General features: G+C 45.2%; 1 protein-coding gene across 2 annotated transcripts in view; it reads left to right on the top strand.

The window, feature by feature from the left end:
* The window catches only part of DIS3L2 (DIS3 like 3'-5' exoribonuclease 2), a 195,037-nt gene that overhangs the window by 118,016 nt on the left and 52,805 nt on the right, over window positions 1–24,216 (top strand). For both annotated transcript variants that reach the window (XM_014946064.1, XM_014946065.1), the window contains exons 13-14: window positions 5,542–5,649; window positions 11,209–11,442. In XM_014946064.1, coding sequence (XP_014801550.1) covers window positions 5,542–5,649; window positions 11,209–11,442 — 342 coding nt within the window. The remainder of the gene's footprint in view (window positions 1–5,541; window positions 5,650–11,208; window positions 11,443–24,216) is intronic.

The following is a 24,216-nucleotide window of genomic DNA, read 5'->3' as shown; positions in this document are numbered from 1 at the left end:
CCAGCGATAAGCCCTTGGCTTCTGCTGTGCTCTGCTCCCCCCTTGGATGGATGGGTGGGATGACTCAACAGCCGTAGCTCATTATGGGAGAAGTGGGCTGGCCCAGGGGGGATGTCACTGCAGGGCAGCAAAGCTGTAGTCCAGGAAGACATTGTGGCAGTATTTCCAAGTCAAAATACTGTGGTTTGAAGGCATGTGATTTCTTTTAGAGGGAAAAGGAAGATTTTTATAAAGAAAGGAGACATTTTTGATTAAAATCTAGTTGAATTCAAAAGCCAATTGAATTTTCTTTCAAAGGGCTTTTTCCCCCAGCGCTACCAGTCAGTCTTGTGCGATGCCAACATTAATTATCTATTGCCTCTAATCTTCAATTGCTCTTCAGCTACCTTGGCCCAGCAGTCAAGATTAGTGTTTTACCCACATTTCTGCCCTGTGGAAAATATATTTTAAGAGCACAAACTGGGTTAGATGATGAAATGGTCAATATTTTAATTGCAAGAGATGAAAAGGAGAGAGGGGATGGGCAAGGAAAGCAGCCAGGCTGTCTGAAACAAGATGGTAGCATGACTCTTGTAGAAAATATGCTTTCCTTTGATGGAACTGTTTCCTAAGACAGCTGTGATTGTGCTAGAGGTTAGCACCATGCTAATCCTCCCAAAGAAGTTAAATAAAGCCACATATTTAATTTTCCTGAACCATGTATCCAGAAGGGGAGTTATTGTGTAATTGCTAGCAGTCTATTTAATAAAAGTCAAAAGTTTTTGAAATAAGAGTGTATCAGGTTTTAAGAACCAAGAAAACCTAAACAGTTTCCTCTTTTTTTGGCACATCTTATAGTGTTATTTTAGGTGTGAAGCAGCTCGAGTGAGAGGTCAGCCATAAATCTTTATAATATTTTACTGGTCCTATTTTATACTGAAGATCAAAGATCGGAACTGTAAGCCTATCTTCACATTGAGTCCAAGGACTCTGAGACGTTCACTTTTGACACCAGCAGGTTGTCAGGGTGTTGATATTTTGATAATCTCAGGCTGAGTAACAAAGAGTTGCTCGAAATCTGAATTCATGGAAGTGTTGATACAAGTCTTGAGCAGAAATCTTGGCTCATAAACAAATTGCCTATTTCCTTTGAGTGTCTTTTAGTGTGTAAGCAAGAGGCTCACTGAGCCCACCCCATTGTTGGACCTCGGCGTCTTCCTCCTGGCTCTGGGATAGCAACTGATGGAAACTCTCAGTTAATTCGGTTCCTCCCCATTGGACTAGCGGTTGGAGAAGGGCTCACCCCTGGAGTCGGTGCTGGTCATACCCGATGGAACCAAGCCTGAGCCGGCAGCCAAAGCCAGGGCGCCAGCAGATTGTGTTGTTTGGGGGAGGAAAGCTGCCTGTGCAACTTTGTGAAAACAAGGGGTTTTTCTTAACCAGTTTCTTCCCTCTTCCTTTTGATTGACTGATGGATTTTCCTGACCATTCCTTAAAAAGCTGCTTCAGTGAGCCCATTGATGAGGGCAGCCCTGGCTAACCTGCTCGGGACCTGGCCGGTGAGTCAGTCCTGGCTGCAGCAGATGTTTCTGATCTGAGGGAACAGGGAATTTTGTCATCCCAGTATGCTCCCTCCCACTACCTGTCTCCCTAGGAAGACGGGAGGCTGGAAACTCGCATTTGGTTTCTGGAAGCACTTTATTAGCCGAAGAGGCAAACCAAAACAAACCTAAGGGCTCTCACGAGCAGGAAGTTAGATCTTCCCATGTCCAAAGTGATTCCACCATGCAGAGGAGCCAGCTGCGAAGCAGGGTGGCCAGCCACGGTTACAAGTCCATGAGTTTTATAACACCAGGAGGATGAAGTGTGGGAAACCCCCCAGCCCCAGCGGTGCCTTCTCTTTCTTTGGTTTTCCCTTGCTGCCCACCATTTCGATGTGCTGGGATGCGTGGCTGCTGTGGGGAGAGCTGATGGCACAGAGGGGGCTGTTGGGCAGTGCCAGAGCACTAAGTCTCCATCTGCGTACGGTAGCACTGGAGATTTTACATGTTGGACTTGGAAACAAGGAGAGAAAAATCCTCTGTCTGTGATTTGATTTGAAATGCAGACCCACAGCTGCGAGCATTGCAGATATCAGCCTTTCACTCAAAGAAGTGCCCTTTCCAGTATCTCTTGTGGGGAGAGATGATGTCTTTTATTAGTCTGACTGATAGCAGGGGATGAAAACCAGACAACCTTTCACCACGCAAACCTTCCTTCAACCCTGATTTCTATCATACGCTCATTAGAAAGGATTTCCTGGGGGCTGTAGGTCCTTTTTTTCATTGTGAAAGTTTTTTCCCCTCGCTCTGGTGGGTCTCTCCAACTGCGTTTTGAGATCCAACTACATTTATGCGCCCTCCTGTTCCAGCTTTATGATCCCCGTATGAGCCCAGGTGACTGCAGTAAAATCAAGCTGAACAATGTGACCCCCACCACGGGCACATCCTTAGCAATTTGGTGAGGAAACCAGTTCATGCTGGAGGTGACGTCCCCGGGCAGCGTTTCAGCCGGCCGGGTTCCTGCCTGCCCTGGCACTCGGCTGGGCCGCTGGCAGGCACCGCTGCCTCTTGGCCGACACTCAGGGGAAGGGCAAAGCATTTAAAAGATGCCGGGCAACCTCTGGATTATTTGAGGCGATGCTATGCAACCCTGATATTTTGCAAATCTGGGCATTAAAGACGTACTTAGGGAAATCTCCTCTCATCCTGCGTCTCCTTCAGAAAGAGATGGAGATAATCCTATTGCAAAAGTTCCTTCTGGGCAGCCCCTGGGATAACTCCTGAACCGTCTCGCTTTCCAAGTGTGACACAATTGTGACATCTTTGTACGTTAAATGCTGGGCTTGCAACTACCAAGAATCCTTTCAGCCTGTGACCGTATCGTGTTAAGGAAAAAGGAAATGTGTATTTATGACTTAAACTTCTGTGCTTCGAGACAGTTGGTTTATTCTCTGTAGAGGGTGAAGAGGAATCGTGATGTTAAAGCAGAGGGAGGCAGTTAGCCAAGACTGTGGTGATGCTGAAAACAGGTTTCTTCTTTTAATTCAGTAAGGTAGATAAAATTGAAATACCTTCAATGCAAGGTCACGTTGTCTTATGTTATGTAGGTATTTGCAGAGCACAGGAAAAGGTTGATTGAATTCTCCCTCTCCTGTGAGACTTCCTCTGTGGCTTGGGTTAAGTTACTTTGCCTAAAGTTTCTCTCCTGTAAAACAAGGGTGACGTGGGTTGATGCTTCCCTATTTAACAGTAGGTTTGTTACAGCTAATTGCTTGGTGAGTGTTTAGTGCTGTAATTATTATCTGAGTTAAAGCTTTGCTTGTGTTTCACATCATTGAAAGTCCTTCCATAGAATTATAGCCTCTTGAATTGGATATTAATCCTGCTCAAGTACACTTAAAACAAGCATCCTGTTGTTTTGTTCGGGCTATTCTTTGTGGATGGGCTTTCAAGTTTCATGTAGGGATTTTTCTAGGAGACTTATTGCTGCAGAAGATGTGAAGGGAAAGAGGATGTGCTAGGACACAGAAATATTCAATAAGTACAGACCATTATCAGCTAATCAATCGCAGAGGGAGGGAGAGAAGAGCTAGTAACTGCAGCTTTTAATTTGGGTGGAAAAGGCCATGGGAGTTTTTATTAAATTACTAGCACTTTGTTCATTTTGACCTGAACTTCAGGGTCTCACAGTGGTCATGGGCGATCTTGTGCAGGCAGGGATTTCCGATAGTCTCTAAAGCTATTTTCTCTCCTTTCTGGTATGGGTTGGCACCGCTCATGCTAAATTTATAACCTTGTGGTGTGGGTCCTTCCAGGCAGCATGGCAGAGCTCACGTACTGGATCTGTGAGTTATGAATGTACCAGTATTGTTAATGTGCTGTTCGCAACTGGAATAACAGAGCTGACGGCCTTTGTGTTGCGGGAAACGGCTTATCGTAATCTGCGCCCTCGCGACCTTCCAGCTGAACCAGTGCTGCTGATTCATGTTGCGAGGGACTCCTTGACAGTCACAGCCCGTACAGTTAACCTTTTGGCATTAATTTGCGCTGCAATTAGAATGGATTTATAGCCATCATCTGGTGCCAAACCGCAAATGTGATTAAATATTTTAAGAGTCTTTCCTTCAAAGCAAAAGGTAAACACAAAGTGTGTGCACTAAAGGAGAAAATGGGCATCTGAGACTGGTTTGTTTTGTTTTTTTCTTACTGTGTTGAAGAACAGTTGTTCCCCTGGCATCCAGGTAGAAAAAGTTATCTCTGAAGCCACCAAACTGGTGTCACAGGGTTTGGAAGAGCTGGGGTTTGCATGCCAGTCAGCTTGCTGCTGGTCCTGTATTTACAGGGTGGCACACAGAGCAATCAATACGGAAATTAAACGAAATAGCTAAAATATTTATGTCAACCAAGCAGAGCATTTCTCTGTGTTTTTCTAGAATGCACCAGCTCACATTGCCACTCCAAATAAACAAGAGGAATAATGTGTTTTTTCTTTGAGGGCAGTTACTGCTTCTTCAGAAAGGTAAATAATGAGAAAGGAAATAAGAATGTGAAACCCTAATAATTAGGTTTGCTTCATTAAACAGCTGCTAAATATTATCTTTACCGCAGATTTCACCTGGGAAATAACTCAGGGATGATAGAAACACTTGGAGCTGCTCAGGTTTACTCTAGTGTCAATACGCTCCAAAGCTTTTGCTTTGTTGCTGTAGTCAGGTGAGTAACTCGGAGTTGGATATTTCAGTGTTCAACAGCAGAAATATCGATTACTTGTAAGGAATTAGGACACAGGTTAAAAAAATCCCTGTCAGAACCTTCTGTTGGCTGACATTTTGTTCAGAGTTGAGGATAGTAAAATAATAATAATTGTTCTCCCTCTGTTTGCAAACACTATGTTTAATAGTCATAAAGCAGGTGCTTTTGTTTATCTTGCCAACTTCGATATGTTACTGTCTGGGCTACAAAGCACAGTGCATTCTTTATTAAAGGCATGCACCACTCCTGTGCTGCACAGGAGAAGTGTCATTTGTGCTTTGCAGGGAGCAGACTTGCATTACTTGCTCGGTTACGCAGTCTCTTCACTGGCAAAGCAGGAAATACAGTTCCCAAATCCAAGCTCTTCAGCTCCTCACTGCCAGGACCGTGTTTTTTCAGCATCGTTTCCCCATGTGCTGAGTCTTCCTCATTCTTTCCGGCGTCAAAATGGCAGTGGGAAAGAAGTTGCAAACAGAGTAAATGTGACCTCAAAAGCTGCAAAGTGAAGTGTTTGCTTAACTGAGGATGAGGGATGCTCCAGGGTGCTTAATCCATTCCTTGGAAGGGAGTCCCAGGAGTGGTTATTGAGATCATGCTGTGACGTAGCCACTTCTGCTACAGAGAATGTGATCCGGAAGGTTTAACGCATTTTCTCCTTTTTGTGTATTGTTGAGCCTCTCTTTTACCAACTGGTCAGGGAAGCTTGGCCGCAGACAGGTCTCTACTAAAAGCCCATATCTCACCAAGGCTTTCTTCTCTTCTTTTCCAGGTGGTCCCGATGCTCCCCAAGCTGCTCTGTGAGGAGTTATGCAGTCTCAATCCCATGCGAGATAGGCTGACGTTCTCTGTGATGTGGAAGATGACTCCAGAAGGCAAGGTACCTCAAGTAGCAGGCAGTCACCCTGCTGATCAGTCCTCCCTCGGTGGCCAACCCCTACTCTTGCAAACAGAGTGGTAAAAATGCCATCCCTTAACACTCAGGCAGATAGCAAAGGACTTGATGTACAACACTGGGGGATGTAGGACTGTCCCTGTCTCTTGTTTTACTGATGAGATACTGTGAACTTCCATGTGGAATTATCTCATAACGTGGTGGGGAGAGGAAGAATATTTGTATGAATCTCAGGAATGGAGCATTTCCTGCTCCTTGCCAGGTCACCCATCCATTTAATGTCTTCCCTCCAGCAGCACCTCACAGCTAATGCTTTGGGTGGGACCAGATGTTCCCCCCTAACTCCAAGCCAGTTGTGCAAAGCAGTGGATGCGGGCAGCTCTGTGGCCTCTCTGGTGAACAGGCTATTTCATTCTTTTCAGAACTGCAAATTACATCGATCCAAATAAAGTGGGATGGCTCTTCAGCAAAGGCACAGCTCCATCCTCTGCATGTGTTATTTCCAGAGAGCAGTTGTGGAGGCTGCCCGAGCTGCCCTCAGCTGCCTGCCAGCTCTCCCCAGGTCTTCATTGCTCTCCCTGTTCCTCTCCCACGCTCTTTGTAACCCTAACAATCTCTTTGGTGATCACCAAATTGCTAATTGAGCAGGGATAAAGACTACCACTGCCCAGAGGTCTCTCCGACCTATGCGAAGTACACTTTTTGTGCTCAGAATTACTTATTTAACAATTGTTGTGCTCATGCACAACTCTCTCTGTGGAAAGTATTTCTTGTGCCAATTTGGTAATTTTTCACAAAGATTAACTTTATGTTTTTATTGTTGTCCGTGCTGCTCTAAAGGATACTGAATCTTGTTCTGTGCTTTAGTAAAATACAGTTGCAGTTCTGTATCTGTATTTCTCCAGCAAGTCCCTGCTGTGGCACTGAGGTGCATTTTATTTGTTCACTGTGAAAAGCTTTCCACTTCCAGTAGCGACAGCGCGATTACTCATGGGGCCTTTTAATAGTAGCTACTTGGTGGGCCTTTTATTGATACTGAGTGGTCTTTGAACAGCTAATAGTCAAGTTTTAATTAAAAAAAGCTTTTAATTAAATCTTATCTCTTGTCCCCTGCAATATATACATTATTTGCTTTTCAAACAGCGTTCAGACCAACCCTGTCTGACCAGTGAGAAAATAGAGGAGCTGCAGCATCTGCCTTACTCCTGCTCAGGGAACCTGTCTCTGGAGGAGCAGTGCTCTGGGCTGTGACCATGCTGCCCCTTGGAAACCAGACTGCCTACGGCCATCTCAGCAAACTGGTTTCTCCTAGGAAGCCTTTCAGGTCTCAATTGGAGTCACTTGATTTGAGTATCAGGTGAAGGCTGGAGAAGAATTTACTCCTTCCAAGAGGAAAAGTGGTTGTAGGGCTTTTGCCCAGCAGGGCATTCTTGTAAAAGCTTATCTGAGAGTTGGGACAGAATGTGTCTCCTGTATTTCTAGGTGTTACTGTGGTTTCATCTCAGTGTAAACAGGATCACATGGCCTCCAGGTTCTGCTGGGTGAAAGGGAGGTGAGTCAAAGGCCCCAACACGGCCGTTGACCCTCAGTCGGTGGTGGAGAGCCGTGAGAACACTGACATTGAGGAGAGGCCATTCCTCAGTGAGGGATGCATCAGGCCAAAGAGCACTTGGTTGCACTGTGTGTGCTGAGCAGTACCGTAACCTTGAGCTTGCAGAGCAGAGCCCGACAGCACTACTAGAGGCAAGAGCTGCTCTGAGCTCCCACTGTTACTGTTCCAAAGCAAATAAGTCTAGAGCTAAGGCATCTTCCAAGGAAAAGCCACACATACTCCTCACTTGAATATGACTATTGATAAGTTGTTGGGGTTTTTAATTCTTGCTTCTTTTAGAAAAATAATGCCAGGCTCAGCCCGTTCTGGGAGACAGGCACTTTCTTGTTTCTGTTGCTTTGGGGCTCTGGAATTTTTATCTTCTAGTTTTCCATGAGTATAATAAAATTTTGCCTGAGCACCGCTTCACATAGCTCCATGGACTCCAGTGGGATAGTGTGACATGATGTATCTGAGATGACTTTCCAAGGGCAGAGGCGTTAACCATATTGTTGCATCTGTGCTGTTCTTCAGAAGCAGAGCTGGGCGTTTATAGGAACAACGTAGCACGTTCTTGTTCAGATGCAGTCAACAGAAAGATATTTGAAAACAAACGATGCAACTCTTCTTTTAAAGTTCTTGCCTGCTGATGTTTGAAGCACAGCCCTGCTGGTTCCCTCTACCAATGAAGAACTGAAATTCCTTCAGTCTGAAACAACCTGTACAAACAGTCTGTCTTCCAGGCTCAAAACCGTTGTCGTCAGCCAGGACGTGATACAAACACTGCCTTGCGTGGAGAAAGTCCTCAGCTTCGTGCACAGCTATGTCACACCCTCAAAGAGACCTGTGCCACCAGGGACTGTGCTAATGGGAGGGTTTCAGCTGAGCCATACTGACTGCCATCATATGATGTGCTGGGGACTACACCTTTTTCTCAAAAGCAGCCAGAACTGGGGGAAGCCTTAACATAACCCTAGAAATGTCTCAGATACTGGTGCATTGCCTGGAGCCTGGGTGCACCAGGTTAGCGGTGATGGGGGAGACTTTGCAGACCGGTCTCTTGGGCTATTTGTTGTAATCTCCAAGTCCCAGCTCACAGTCCCCAAATGTTGCTCCTCCACACTGCTTCACCCATCCATCAGCCATGGTACGTGGGCCAGCCAGCCTTGTGCATCTTTCCCTGCAGAAGTGGAGCTTGCCTGTTCCTCTGGTGGGGTTTCCAGACCAGGGACACAAGGCTGTGGTTACCCTAAGTCTGCTTGGATGGCCACTGAAGGCAAAGACAGAGGGCATTCCCAGGAATTGCTTGGATGGTGAGTGCAGTTAAGTTAGCCTGATGCAGTGAGGCTGAGTCTGGCAGCTCTGCTCACTACATACAGGGATTAGTGAATTGCAGGGGGCAAGGTGCATCCAAAAATCCATTCCTTGTCTGTGTGAAGTGTTTTTAATGCATCCAAGCAGCCTTGGTGAGGTGTTTATTTGGTACATTAGTAAGAGACCTCTCAGGGTTATCATTGTCCAGTTTACACTTGTTAGAGCCATTGCAGGAATGGAAGTTGGGTGCTCTCCATCGCGCTGCTTGGGTGCCTTTGAGAGACCAAGAACAGAAAAAGGAATTGAGGAAACAGAAATAAAAGTTTAATATCTACTAATAATGGGCTACTTATCCTGATGCTATTCCCTGAATGTAGCTTGCCTGAGATTTGATGTTCTACTTGTATTCTGGGGACCCAATATGCTGCATCTCTCATCTTACAAGAAAGTGAGTGGACGTTTGAAATATTTGGCCTCTTCTAAGCAAGCAGAAAAATGAGATTTTGGTGAAAGCTTCAAGTTCAGACAGCAAACTGGAAATCTGGTCCGTTGCTTCCTGCAATGGACAGAGGGACCTCTTGGAAGCCAGTGGTAGAAAGCACCATGTAGCCTCAGAGATGGCTTTCAGCCCTAACGTGGGTATTGGGGAAAATGCTCCTCTTCAAAAGTACCCTTCTGGTTTGTGCTTAGTCCTTAACCCTTTTTAACACGCATGTACATGATGGAATTGATTCGTGTACTTTATAAAGCAAAATGAGAGTACTTTCCAAATGCAAAATATTTAGTGTGGCCAGAATATTAAGTGAGGGCCAGAATTGATAATGACCCTTCATGCAGAAATTAGTGGCTGGAGATGGAGGAACTAGCAGGTAAATAGGAGGTAGTGTCTGAAAACATTCAAACAGCAAGTTGAAAGAGCTGCCTATTACTGGAGGGTGTATAGAAGTGCTCAGCTCAAATGAAAGCTGCTCAGCCTCACTCCCAGATCATCTCAACAAGGAACAACACTTTTTCGGTGCCTGAGTACCATCCAGGTCTTACTGAAGCCTGAAGTATCTCTATTTCCCACTGGCTAATAGTCTTCAACTTGCTGGAAGGATCATTTAAAGAGCAGTGCAGCCTCTTCCACACCAGAGATTGTGCTTGGAGGATTTTTGGGTCCAGCACATTTCATCACATGGTGCTGACCTACTGGATATGGATCCCCCATCACCACAAGAAGCTGGACTGCCTTTAAGGGGAAGCATGCAGGGGAAGCACAGAGCAGGTGCTGTCAGTGCTGCTGCAGCATCTCTGCCCAGCTTTGTGACTTTCTCTTCCTTTCTTTGTCCTTGGCATGGAGAAAGGGGCACACACAGAATAACCACGAGCTGGGGGTCAGAGCACTTTACAATGCAAGACGTCACTTGCTGCATCTGTGCTATAAGGACTGTTTCTAATTAAAAATGAGCTTAAATGCCCTGTGACTTTCAGACCTGCTGAGTTATACTGCACATATGTTCTGTGGGGCATAAGGGAGAGAGGCAGCAAAGGTATCTTGGGGATCAGTCCTTTCCTGTTAAGAAGAGGGTTTACCTTTCTGAAGCAATGTCCTTGATGAGTCTGTCTAAGAGAGAGCTGGCTGTTCTCCCCAGACACCATCACTTGCAGAATTTACCTTGTCCTGTTGTGCTGATGAAGGAGTAAGGTGGCACTTGTAGCCAAGGCAGAATTACAATTCTCCTGTTTATTCTCTGAGCACTTGCGCTGTGAATGGTTTATCACAGACTGCATCCATCTCCAGAGCCCTCATGCCAATGCTCTTGACTTTTCTGAAGAGCCATCTGCCCTTTGTCCCTCTGTGCTTTCTCACGGGCTTGATGAGCTTTTGGACTCTCTTACATATCCCAGCTGAAAATGAATTTTCTGTTCTGATTTAAGAAATAATTCTGAATTGCTACATCTACACTGATATTTCATTACGGAGTTTAAAATCGGAGTGGCTTCTGGTTTAAAATAAAATAATTTTATAGGTGATTTATAGATTATTTTCCTCTAGATTCCAGCATAGCTTGGAAGCTTGGAAATGTTCCTGGCTTGAGTCTGGGCCTAGGATCATTGGCGTGATCAGAGAAACGAGGGGTTAGTGACTGGCCATCTCTCCTCCAGACCCACCAAAGTCCTACTCAGCCACATTCACAAAACAGAGTATTTTAGGACCAGCCCCTGGTGCTCTGTTGACCACATGTTAATCAAAGAGGTGGAATGCAGTCTGCTGTGGTTTAGGTACAAGATCCATCTTTGCATGTGTGTATGTGCCCGTTGCCACCCCTGCACCCAGCAATGTTTGAGTCAACTGTTTTCAGCTCACAGCGGGGCTGTAGCTCTTAGGAGCTCTATGGAAGAGAGAAATCAGATAGAGGAGAGGTCCAAGAAGTTCCTGTGTGATGGAAAGACTTTATTATGCATACACACATTATTAGACACTAAAGAACTGATACGGGCAAAAGGCATTCTGGTGGCCACAGTATGAGAAGATCTTCACTTGAAGTTCATGGTCAGGTCTGATGTTATTCCTTCTCGTGTTTGTATAACTTCCCCAGCTTTTGTGCACTGGAAGAATAAGTCCTCAGATCTATTTGTGCTTTCCAATCTGGCAGATCCTTGATGAATGGTTTGGGCGGACGGTCATCTGCTCCTGCGTGAAGCTAAGCTACGACCACGCACAGAGTATGATCGAAAGCCCCGGGAAGGTGTTCTCACCTGAAGAACTTCCCCCCATCTCCCCTCAACACTCAGTAGCTGAGATCCAGGAAGCTGTGCTGAACCTGCATCACATCGCTCAGCACCTCCGCAAGCAGCGCTTCATCGACGGTGCTCTGCGCTTAGACCAGGTGAGTAAACCCAGCCCCTGTGAGGGGCTCCCGCTCCAGCGGAGAAATTCCACCTTGTACTCCCTAAGGATTTTCCTGATCAGTCTAAAAACTCAAAAGAGGAAGTCAAGGCTGGAATAGAAACGCAGGTTTGTGTGCCAACGTCTTCTTAAAAGCAGCATCAAATTATGTACCAAAAGTACTAAGTAAAATAGGATCAAAAGAAAACAGTTCCTGTTTTTTAAGGAGTGATTCCTTTTCCAACATTTTTCAAAATTCTAAAACCCTGGTAGAGCGGGTAAGTAACAGTGAAGCAGTGAAACAAATCATGGTGGTGTCATTCATTATCAAGCAGTTCAGATATCCTTAGTGCACATTTCACTGTGAAAGACTCATCTTCCACGTTTATTTCTGTGCTTGCAATACTCATGTTTTCCACAGCTCTCATAGCATTTCTCTGAGAAGGGAAAATGACTAAACCTTATCTAAGCTAATACTTATAAGTGTTGGGTGTGTTTCAGAGAAAGAAATTCTAGCGAGGAGGTTTTCTGTCTGAGGTGATTTAAATAATCTTGTATCAGTTGTGGTATGTGTCGCTTCTATTTTACAGTAGATCCAGATATTTTAGGCTATCACAACAAAAATACTTTTGCGTTTGTGGTTCAGCTGCTCTGAGGTGGCTTCTGACAGTTATTGTGGAGAGGAGGAGGTTCCAGTAATTGATAGAACCCAGTGGCCTTCCCGAGCAGGGGACAAAATAGTCTCTTAATATGAGGAAGCTCTATTGTTTCATTTTGCAAAATGAGCGTGAGTCAACATAAGGATATTGCTGAGAAAGAAGGTAGTGTACCGAGGTGTGTAAACAGGGCTATTGTATGTAAGAAGTATGTTGTAACCCTTCCATTTTACTCAGTGTTGTGGTGTTGTCTTCAGTGGGAAGAAAGTCTAATTTTAGAGAAATCATTGCAGAGCAAAAGAGCAACAAGTATTTGTAATCTGCGACCTTCCCGACAGAACACGTGGCCTAGTCTGGCAAAACTATGAAGAGGAGGCAATTCCCCATGGGTTATGCTTTAGGATAACCTTTCTCATGTGAGAACTGTGGTGTCTAAGGCTTTCATGCCTACATCTGATGTAGGGGGACTTAGAGGGCTGCTAAGGGGACGCATAAGTGACCCTGGAGCACGGGCACTTCCTTCAAGTCCTTCCTTGCTCAAAGGAAATAATCATTGTTAAAATTGTATTAAGATCATTTTTGGAGATCTGAATCCCACTTTGAAGTCCTGCAGAGTTTGCTTAAACCCTTTTTTGACACAGAGGCTTCCCTCTGAGGTTTACTGTACAATGGCTAGTAAGCTGGGCTTTTCTTCCCCAGCACACTCTGAATGCTGGAGAAACATAAAACCCGAGACTTCGCACTTGAGGAGCTAACTGGGAAGCCTTGGAGATGTCTGGGTTGGAACAACAGTCCATGGTGACTGGGAGCTGTGGCCCAGAAAGGTCACCAGCTGCATTCCACAAGTCACACTTACAGTGTAGTGCCGAGCACTCGCTGTGTGTGCCCGATTTGAGTACCTGTTATCAAACTAACCTAAGGGAAAATGAGTTTTAAAACAGTTGTGACATTTTCAATGGGAGGATTTGGCCAGGGAAGCATCCTGTTCAAGTGATACCCCCTAAAAGATTAGTGGTGTTTTGTTTTGCTCTCTGCTGTTACAGAGGAGGCATTAAAGAGAATATATTGGAGCATCATTTGTGAGATCAGGGTTAGAAGCCACTGCTGAGGGCACCAGAGAGGGCTGATTCCTCCTCGGCTCGGTTCCTAAACAATGTGATAAACTGAATTATTATCTCACAAGTGACACTTTATGCTGCGCAGAATCTCTCTCCCTGGCAAAAGTGTCAGAGGGAAAGTAATGGTCTTTGAGAAGGAAGAGTATTTTAGTTCAAGGGACACTTTCACCATACTTACTCTATTCGAGTACTGTCTTTACAGTTGTATTTTGATAAGCTGCTCCCTCCCCAGTGCATGGAGAAAGTGGTAACTGTAAGGCCTGAGTATGAACAGAATGTGAGGGACCAGTGTGTGGACACGGGCAGTAGCATGTGGCTGGATAAAGCAATCTGTAGCTGTTGATAGGAGGAGAGGAGTCCCTCTGCCCTTGCTCCCTGAGTTCCCATGGATGCAGTTGTACGCTGGGTCTGACTCCCAGCCCCGAGCAAGCAACCAAGGGTGGGTCCAAATGGGAAACACACCTTTCTAATCGCTGGACCTCTCACTGATTTCCTGTTGAGTAATGTAAATCCTGAACAATGGAAGACAAACTCCAGCAGGAAACTAGGGGCAATGAATTATCAGATTCCAAATAAATATGTGAGTGAAGGAAATGATCATCCCATGGTCTTAAGGGAGGGGGTGGCTGGGCATGGATGACTCCTGTGCTTTTTTTTTCCAAGGGATGTGAGCCCTCTTCCCATACATTGCATTATGTTTGAGAGGTTCTACCTCAGGGTCACTCCTGATGGAAGAGTGATGACGTTTTTTGCTTACTTCCAGCCTGCCATTTTTCAGTGTGATGTGCTCTTGTGCTTCCTGTTGGTATTAAGAAAATCACTGGGGGAAGAATCTCCTGTCCTGCTGTGCCACTGGCCGTGGTGGCCTTGGGCTGGTGGTCTCCCTGCCAGCCTCAGCTTCCCCTTTGGAATGACATCAGTCTCCCCCATAACATCTGTATAATTTTGGATTTATTCCCCAAAAATGAAGACCATCTCTCAAATAAAGCCATTCATGGGCTTTATAATACCAGAAATACTGGTTGGCCAGGAAACCCCTTACACCTGATATAGGATGGCTCCAGGAAGATGCAGCAGTGCCAGGCTGGCTGTGCATGGTGAAGGGAACATTTCCTGTTTGAATGTCACTGCTGAATTTTTATGAGCTAGGGTGAGAGCAGCATCTGCTTGCCTATGGTTTTATCTTTTAGCAGTAATTTTAGAAGCAAGAATTTCTGTAGCTCAATAGATGAAGAATATATTTTATTTTTTTTAATAAATTGGGAATTACATATCTGGGTCACACGGAAGACCTTGAGACAAATTGCAGAGATAGCACACGGTCTTGAAAGCTTAGGATTTGTGGATTCAGTGTCTATATATATGTCTCTTTGAGGCTGTGTAATTTTGAATTCCTGCCTCAATTCGGTCCTGGCCATGGCAACCTACATACCTGCTGCTCCTTTCTCCCCCCTGTTCCTTTCCTGCCTCTGCAGAGGTCTGTAGGGGAATCCTGCTGCTTTGGACCTTAGGTCTGAGGAGCTTCTTTGCAACCAGAGCAATGCATCTGTCACTCCGTGGGATCTCGCTGTCCCCATAGGCCCCTTCTGGGCCTTTTTCCATGGAATATGGTTTCCTGTGCTGCATGCCAGTTTTCTAACTCCAGAAGGCAGCTGAGCACTGAGTTTTAGAGGTTTAAAGTCTTTGCACCTTCGGCAGCTAAGGAGCTTATGAAACTTTGTCCACGCAGACAGAGATTAATGTATTTCTTTTCCCTCCCATTTGGAGCTGCAGCTTTTCAATGTAAAGGCAAGAGGTGCCATGTACTGTGGCTTTGAGAAAACATGCTCAGATATTTGCAGTATTTTCTTACTCCCCTCAGTCTCCCTCCTGCCCAGGACCACGAGCTGCCACCCCTGTGCTGTCCTCCCACAGCTCTTGGTGCACTCGCGCTGTAAATTGGAGCAGGGATCTGACCTGGTTTAAAAACCAAAGTGAGCACAACCCACAACTTTCCTTTTTTTTTTCCTGGCCAGGTTACTTTGAAGCTGGATCACTTCCACAAACCACAGCTTTTATAAACACTAGCCAGAGAATCAGATAGAAACTTGCTTTCAACAAAAACCATCAAGTTTGCAGAAAAGCTCCTTAGCTCAAGCCTGCCTAGAGGAGACCTGCTGATAAATGGTTCTCTTTTTGGCCTCAGCAGTTTATAAATGAATCACGAGGACAGATGCCTACATGAAGACAGGTTAAAAAGGATTTCTCTGCGTATTTAAAATGAGAATACCCCGGGATGCTGATCTGTCTCTATGACAACTGTCTGTGAGCTGAGCGGTGCCTTTTGTTGTGCCGGTGATTCTGCCTTTGCCAGCCCACTTACACCTGGGTGCTCAAAAGGTTGGCATTGACCAAAGTTCATTGTGAGAACAACCCAAAGTGCATTTGTGTTAGACCAGTTAATGGCATTAAATTGTTTGCTAGAATAGCTTCTCTCCTTGTTTTCTGCGCAACAGACATTCAGCTTTGCAGGTGTGTGCGAAAAGGGAGGGGAAAAAAAGGATTAAAATGGCAAAGATGAGAATGCTACGTGAGTTTAAGGGTTGAATTGCTAGTGAAATGATCTGGCTTCTGCCTGCTTCCGTGCCACTGTCTCGTCGTCTGAGTAAGGGTTGCTTTTCCCCTGAGGGTCTCTATTGTTTTGAATAATTAGTAAAATAATAGCAAATATAATAATAGTAGTAAAAATTGTATTGTTGTAGCTCTGAACCGCACTGGAGACCTTACCTATGGTCCTCTCCAGTAGCTGCTGGGGATAAGGAAATAAGAGATCTTTGAGAATAGCTTTGTTTAATTAAGGTTGGTGGGACTCCTGAAGTGATAGAGTATTGCTGCTGCAGGAAACGAGCACAAAGACTCCAAACATCAGAATGTGTGCAGAGAGCCAGCTCCAAAACACCCGGACTGGATATATTGACCAGCTCCGTGTAGTTTTTGAAGCTCTTAGAACTGACTCTGCCTCCTTGATACAAACAGCTCTGAGAAGTTGACTCAAGCCATCGACACACGGAAAATGAGGGGGAAGAAGGACATTGTACGTACAGGATGTGCCATTGTATGTTGGGAAATTTCGTATTTAGTTGCGGCTAATGGGATAGGACAGAAACACGTATTTTTAGACAGTAGCTCCTGCTAATGCCATTTAATTGGAAATCTCAGGAGCCAGAGATTAATTACTATCACCATTAAAATTTTCCAATATGAGTGACTGCTGGAAATAATTATGGGAAAGTGTTTTGTCATATTTGCTGCCTCATATCTGTACAGGAAGCATTCAGGTCTCCTCTTGCTATGTGAAAGTAGTAAATGTTTCTACCCTGGTTAAACACTCATTGTGTGCAAAATACAATATATTACTATAAAAAAGGAAGGCACTTTGGGTGGGAAGAACTGTTTAGATGGGACAGCAGAGGGCTATAGTATTGTATAGACCTCAGTTAACTGAATGCTCATATGTTTTCCCTACTAGCATGGTCTGAATGTATGTCTTTAGATGGTATTGGGGTAGGAAGGCCATCCTGGCTCAAACACTCCCTGGTGTGATGCTTAGGCATTCTGACCATGGCTGCTGTATGTGCCACCCTTGCTCACTCACAGTGGCACACACCTTTCTGAGGGAGGTAGATGGCTTTGTCCCAGCCCCTGACTCTTGGCTGTCCTACATCTCTCCGGGGAGCGTTGCTTTCTTGAGTTTTTGGCCAGTTCCAAAGAGAAAGTCCTGGTGCTCATGGCCTAGGATGTGACATTGGTACCAAATTCATCTTGGATTTGTTTCCTTCAGGGTATGTTCAGGTGTGTACCCAGGCACTTGCTTTGGCCCAGGAGAAAACCCAAAAGGCGCATTTATAAAATCCTGAAAACTGACATGATACCTCCCAAAAAGAGGCTGTTACAGCAACAGTGCGTGAACGTGACAGCAGAGGCAGGGTGGGCTGTGTGTTTGGTGCTGTAAGATAAATGGAAATGCAGACTGACAAGGAGCTTTCACTATTCACTTCCTATCACAATTCCACCATTGTCTGCTCCTTCTCTTTGATGTCTGGTTAAAGAGACATCACTGATACCCAGAATGGGGACAGCAGGTGCTATACGATCGTTATGGACAGTTGCTTGTACTGTGTGATACATAAGGCAGCTGGGGGGATGCTGGATGTATTTGGAGATTTAATTTCCTTTGGGGATTTTATGTCTTTTGCGTAGCCCCAGTTAATACGTCAAAATGAGCATCTAAGGCCACAGCTTTCTACTGGGGGATACTGCTCTTCCCCACACCAGTAATTGAAATGCATTTGCAAAGGTGCTTTAGCAAAGTAGGAATGATTCTTGAAATGTATTTCCTACAATACCACAGGGGAACATGGCACTTAGTGGGCAAATATGAAATGTCACCGTTGTCATCGGAAGCAGCCAATGGCTCAGGGTGGGCAATTTGTGCACCCACCGAGGATGCGCACAGGAAGGACACATTGTGGAATCATATTATGGGGGGGGTGTCTGTGTTGGCTGAGCATCTTTCTGCTTGCATGGAGATGTTTGCATTGCCAGTAGGTTTTAAAATATTTTGATTAAATTAGGATTTTGAGTGGAAAGCCCTCAGAATCTAATCTTTTGCCCCGGGATTTTAATGAAGTCCTCCCAGGGGTGTGAGTAGGATTGATGTCCTCGCACATGTCCTGCCGTTCCTCGATCGTTCTTTTAGAGCTGAGCAGCTGTGTCCCAGCAGGAGCAGGTGGTGAAGTGGTCGAGCTGGCTCCGGCAGGAGGGGGGAGTCAGACGCCGGAGCGCAGGGCTCGGCTGTAGAGCATCGTGCTGGGAGCCACCGCAGCCAGATGTCTGGGCAGACACGGCCGGGAAGGAGCTCCCCACACAGTGGTGCTCTGGCATTAATTTACCATCAGTAATGCAAGAGTGGGTTATGACTTTATTCTTCCTGGAGTAAGTATTCCAGCCACTAATTCAGATATTCAAGTTCTGTAGTCATATATGAGTGTTTGTCTTCTAAACAAACACAGCTTAACCCTAGAGTTTTATTGTCTGCTGTAGACCTGCAAGCTCAGAAACTTCTCAGAAAAAATGGGGTCTTAGGCTTAAATTCTGAGATGCTGCTTGATACAGCAATAGCTGCTTTCATCTGCCAGGCTCAGAGCAAGTATCAGAGGGGAGGCCGGTTCCATCCTTCCAGGTGATGGGATGGGCACGAAGAGGTGAAGCAGTTGCCTGAGCTGCCGTGGTGAGTCAGTGGCACAGCTGGCAGGACAGCCTTTTCCTGATTCCCAGGCCAAATCCAGCGCCTTAGGCCAACGCTGACCCTTCTCTTCCTCTCACGTGTATTACTGACAGCTATTGAATAAGAATGGGTGCTTTTTTGTTTCTGCTGTTTATTACTAGCCCGGTTAAGGTCAAGATTTGTTATCCCAGTTCCCCAGCAGGTACTTATAATGGCGCAGAGAGGAGAAACAAGTTACATCAGCATGAAGGGCTGAACTATGGCCAGCACTTCTCTGTCACACAGAAGCAATGTTTCACAAGTGGTCTCTCGCCCTAGTCCTTCCACTTCTCAGGCTTTGCCTACACACACCAGGACCACGCCAGTCTGTTGCTGCCCCGTGGAAGTCTCTTGCTTGAACAGGACAGAGTTGCAGCGGGCAGTACCTTGTCATACTTCCCAAATTCCTTGGCTTTTTCTATCAGTTGAATCCAGCTGGTCATCAGCCGTTGTAGAATTGTGGTGAGCTGGCAGTCATCACTTGCTGTAGGGTTCAAGATATTTGCAAGTGCTCTAAATTCACACATGAATTAGAAACCTCTTAGTTTCCTAGACTAGCTGGACATAGATGGGTCTTACCCATGCTTCTGTGTTAGGCAGCGTGGGGTCACCTGCTTGTGGACCCCAAACAGCATCTCTAGGGGAAAGACAGCACATCTGTGGCAGGTGGTGGCTTAGTGTGTCCCAAACGTGAAGCTGATAGCTAAGGTGAACAGAGAATTTGGTGCTCAATTCAGCTGAGCAAGCCATTCACTGACATTTTTTTGAGGTTGGTAAGGAGAGAAGTAGTGGCTTCTGCTGGTTATATTAAAAGATGGAAGGAAAAACTGGTCCTCAATGAAGCAGAAACAAACTGGTTCTTCAGTGTCTGTGACAGCAAGACAGTTAAAAACCAGGAAAACGTGTTTGTGTAGAGGTGCATATGGCGTGAGTGCTGGGAGGAAATTCTTATTTTACATTTTCTGTTGAGGAAATAGTCGTTGCTCCAAGAGTCTTGCCCTCCAGTTGATGGTGTTTTTCTTCCCTGGCAATGAACAGACGTCATCAGAAGGTCTCTTGATGTTTCAGATTCCCTTTATCACATATTTGAACAGAGAACTTGACAAGGGTTTTTTTTCAGGTATTAATTATAGCTGACTGCATGGCTAATCCATCATTCTCTTTAGATGGAGTCACTGGGCGTTGAGTGATGTAACTTCAAATGTGATCAGTCTGCCATAGGTGAAGATGCAGCAGCTCTTTGTCAGAGCCAGTTCTGTTTTACCTAACAGTAGATGGAAGAAAGGCTAATTGTATAATGACAAAAGAAAACATTTGGAAGGAGATGAAAGATTCAGACACTGCAGTTCTGTGATTTCTCATTTCAATTCCAAAGTGAGAACAGGGGGAAAAAAATTCTTCCTTTCCATGACCACAACTCATTTTATCAGGTATCTCTGGGCATGATTGTTCCATCAGAGTCCTGGGACGTTTTATCTTTTCTCATCCATAACACGTGGATGCTGAAGTACAAAGAAGCTCAGAGAGCACCTGTGGTTTCCTTGTAGCCTCTGAAATGAGGCTGAGCTGAGGACAGAGCTGATCTTGCCTCATCTGAGGAAGCAGCGCCAGCTGAAGTCCACTTTCGGGTTTATCTTTAAACATTCCAAGTCCAAGCCCACGTCTCCTGAAATTATATGCCCTGCTAAAGTTTGCAGTGATTCATTGGGAGTACATTTTGTTGAGCAACCTCTTGGTTTTGTTTTGTAAGCAAGTGGCTTTGAATCTGTCTTAAGTAGTCCAAATCATTTATCTTGCCCTTCCCTACATCTTCATATAGTAATAAGGAAGTTGTTCAAGCATATGAGCACAATTCAGAGTGTAGATTTCCCCTGAATACGTAATTGCGTAAAATGGGAGCATGAAACATGACATCTCAGATAAGGTTGTTGGTCCACGTTGCACTTTGTTTCTGAGATTTGTCCATACTTGAGACTTGAGAAAGACCTCCTGCTTGAATGTGCTCCTTTGCTGTGCAGCGCTGTGTTTGGTTGGGGGGGACGCTGTGATTCCCTCTTGGGACACAAATACCCATCTCTCCCCAAAGATGCATATTCACAGGTTGATGCATTGACAATATTTTTAAAGCTGACAATAGTATTAAACTTTGCCCTCTGAAGGGAATGCATTCTCTGGTTTGGATCTAGGCTGGTTGCAAACACATTGCGTTCATGATAATTAGTTACCAACCAACCTGGCAACAGTTTGTTGCCCCTCTGTGATGGGCTACTACTAAATTGATGGCCACTTGAAAACTAAGCAAGAGGCAGTGGGAAAGCTGCCTCAAGAGTTTGTTGGACTCGAGTGGTTTGAGAGACTTCAGATATCTGGAAGAAACCAGCCGTGCAAAATCACTGTGAAGGGGTTTTTGCGGGAAGTTCCTTTAACTGGACTTGAAAAACCTGATTCTGTCACATAAATACAAACTAACCAAGCAGTCACTATTGTTTGCTTTAAAAAAAAAGAAAAAAACCTAGTCTGAATTCAACAACATTTAATTTATGCCTTGTTTGACAATTGAAGTAAAGTGTCCGCGTCATGGGTTTGGTCCCTCTGGTCCTGCTTACCCTGGGGGACTGCAGAGCTGTAGCGTATTGGGTGTCTCACGGCCATGCTGAGATCAGCCCTGCGACTGAGAAATTCTCAGTCCCATGAATCAACAGGAGGTTTTGCATTAGCTTTAGGGCTGCAGTTTCACCTCAATTTCAAGGTCTCTGTTTTAATCTCAAGACTCTCCTTTTCTGAGGAAAAAAACTCGTTGATTGAGCTAGTGCTTTGCTTCCGATCAGCACGTTGGAGTAGAATCTGACCTACAATACTAGGAAATAAAATGCTTAAATAGGATTATTTTTTAAAAAAAATGAAATTTATTAAATGATTTCTTTGTCAGTGATGTGTTTAGCAGGTATAGAAGACAGAATGAACTAAAACAGGCTTTGGCATTTCGGAAAGTGAGTCATTTTTTCTGTTGCATCATGTATAAACTTTTCCCTTCTCATGTATGTATGGTTGAAATTAGCTTGAGGTTTTGAATTTTCACTTCAGCTTTCTGTTTTTTATTATTTTCAAACATTACTGAAAGTGATGGTTGATAGTCTTTAATACTGTGTTCACATGCCATGCTCTTTAGTTCTTTTTTTTTAATAAGCCAGTGGGCAGCATATAGGTGGTTAAATGAGCTGGGGAGTTACTGGTTTCTGGTGTTTTGTAGGAGTAAGAGGTGGGTGTGTTGGTGGATCCATGACATGGTGCCAAGGGGTGCTGCTGTCAAATTGCCTTTAAGCAGGGGACAAACCCTGAAATTCTTGTACAGTGTGGTCTTCTCTTCAAATTCTCAAGAAGCATTTGTAGGAGTCCCTTGAAATCAGTTTAAAGACCATGAACATGGTGTTCTCATAAGCAGCTAAGACAGCAGACAGAGGAGTTTTTTCTTAAAATAGTGCAAAACAGCATAAAACCCTGTGGGCTGAACATCCCACTCACAGGGTGATCTTGCACTTGGGTTTGTTCAGTCCTCTTCTCACCTGAGCTCTGCCATGCTCCATGCTGGAGGAATGCCATTGCTCAGTGTCCCAGGAGTTTTAAGATAAAGTCTTGAGCAGACGGTGAATACTGAGAGATAGAAATATGGCACCTCAATGGAGTTTCCGTGAGTCGGACCCAGCACAGGAGCCAGTTGGTCTCCACATGCCTGTACCAACAAAATTATGTACATGCTTCTTGGGATGAAGAAATTAGAGCAGATGGAGGTGTGTTAAACCTGCCCTTGTGTGTGTGCCCACTTTGTAGGGAGAAAGTGGCTACTCCTTAGGATGAACTTGAAGACCTTCTTCCTTTGAGTTCATAGCTACTGTCTGCAGCTGAGCACTGCAGGAAAGAGAGGACTTGTCCTAAACCCAAGCAATTGGGCAAAGTAGCATCATCTGGGCTTCATCCCTTCAGAAAAATTGTTGAAAGCCTGGCAGCTTCTACAACTGACTTATTTCAGTTGGTGAGTTTCTTGCAGAGCTTTGGCTTGGTGTGTTGCAGGCCTGGTTCATCCTTGCTCTTGTTGTTTGGTAGGTCTGTAGTTTGCTTCATACCTGGCACTAAGGATCAGTGATTTTGCTACAAGTAGCCTTTGTAATAGTGGTAGCATAGTGATGGGTACAAAATACAATTCAAAGGAGGAAGACTTGCAGAAAAGAGCTTAAACAGCAAAGAAATGGATGCCACCACAGACATTTCTCCCAACCTTCGTTAATTTTTGTTTTGGAAAAGTTACATTTGTGGAGGGGTTTTTTTTTTTTGGACCTGCTGCCTCAAATGTTTTTAGAGCAAGCGTACAGCTGCCTGGTCTACATTGTTTCGTTAGGAACTGGCTTGATCTTCAGTCTTGTAGATGCCATGAGAGTCCATGAGATCTGTTAGAAGGGTCCAAGGTGACTCTTCATTCTGACAGGGCTGGCATTTCACAGCTTGCTGAACATTGACCATGACAGTGCGGTGCCTGGGATGGGATGTGCTGTGTCAAGGCTTGAGCTGTAGTTATGGCATCCTGGAAATGTAAAGCTGGAAAGGGCTCTAGGAGAGATGGTCCTTTCCTTTTCCTGGCAATAGCAGGAGCCCAGCTGGCAGTGGTCCTATGCCATGTTTGTTGTTGCTTTGTCACTGAGCCTTTGTAGATGCTGTGACCTGTGTAGCCAGAGCAAGTTTCTCCTGGGGTTTTCTCCATGACTTTCACCCACCCCGCCATGCAAATACAAAGCATATGGAAGGAGTTTGCCCTTGGGCTGTCCCTCACGTGTCCGTGATTAGTCATTGCCTGGAATCTGAAATGCTACAGGGCTGTAGAAACCTTATGAGGAGCTTGGCGGAGCGTGCCAAGGTCCTCTGGGGTAGAGTTCAGCAGTATGAAGGGCTCACCTGATTACAGCAAGATAGTCATGCAAAGTGACTCACACGAGATTATCTTTAATGTCATCGAGTGTTTCTTCTCATTACAGTTGACCAGACAACCTGCTGGCTGCTGTTTTTACTTGACAGAGCTGGAATGTTGCGTGGTGTGGAGAAATTTGGGGTGCGAGATGCCCTCTAGTGCAGTCCGGGCAGCATAGCTCGGCTCTCCCGTGGCTGGTGGCATCCTCACCTCGCCAGGGGCAAGTGGCACAGCTGGGCAATAACTGGGCAGGGCAAAGCCTAGCAGGGACCTTTAATCTTCAGCTTTAAGTGGGGGATTTCAGCCTGAGGTTGGGTTTATGGAAAGCAGTGTGAGGTTTGGTTTGGGGAAGAGAAAAAAAAATAATAGTCCTTTCGAAAAGCAATTTGTTTCTGCTTTCTGTGAGCGAGGCTTCCAAACGGAGTCGGTCGGTTCAGCAGCGTGATCAACAGGACTGGAAAAAAATACCAAGTGAAGTAACACAGTGGCTGTGGTAAACATGAACCGAGGCCTTGGAAGTAGCTAATGGCATACCACAAAAGAGTCTCCTTTCACCCACCACGGGCCGTGCCAGCAGCAAGTGCTGCCAGCGCTGGCCTCTAGCAGAGGAAAGCATCATTTGGCTCCCTTTTGGATTTCATTACTCTTCCTGCGCTCCCTCCTGCTCGCAGCAAAAGCCTTTCCAGTTGTAAAGAAGTGAATTAACTCCCTTCGTGTCAGTGATGGATGAGGCGCTTTC

The sequence above is a fragment of the Calidris pugnax genome, unplaced genomic scaffold (assembly GCF_001431845.1).
Source record: "Calidris pugnax isolate Ruff unplaced genomic scaffold, ASM143184v1 scaffold111, whole genome shotgun sequence".
NCBI classification, from domain to species: domain Eukaryota; kingdom Metazoa; phylum Chordata; class Aves; order Charadriiformes; family Scolopacidae; genus Calidris; species Calidris pugnax.
The sequence above is the reverse complement of the archived record's forward strand: the minus strand, read 5'-3'. Positions and strand labels throughout refer to the sequence as shown.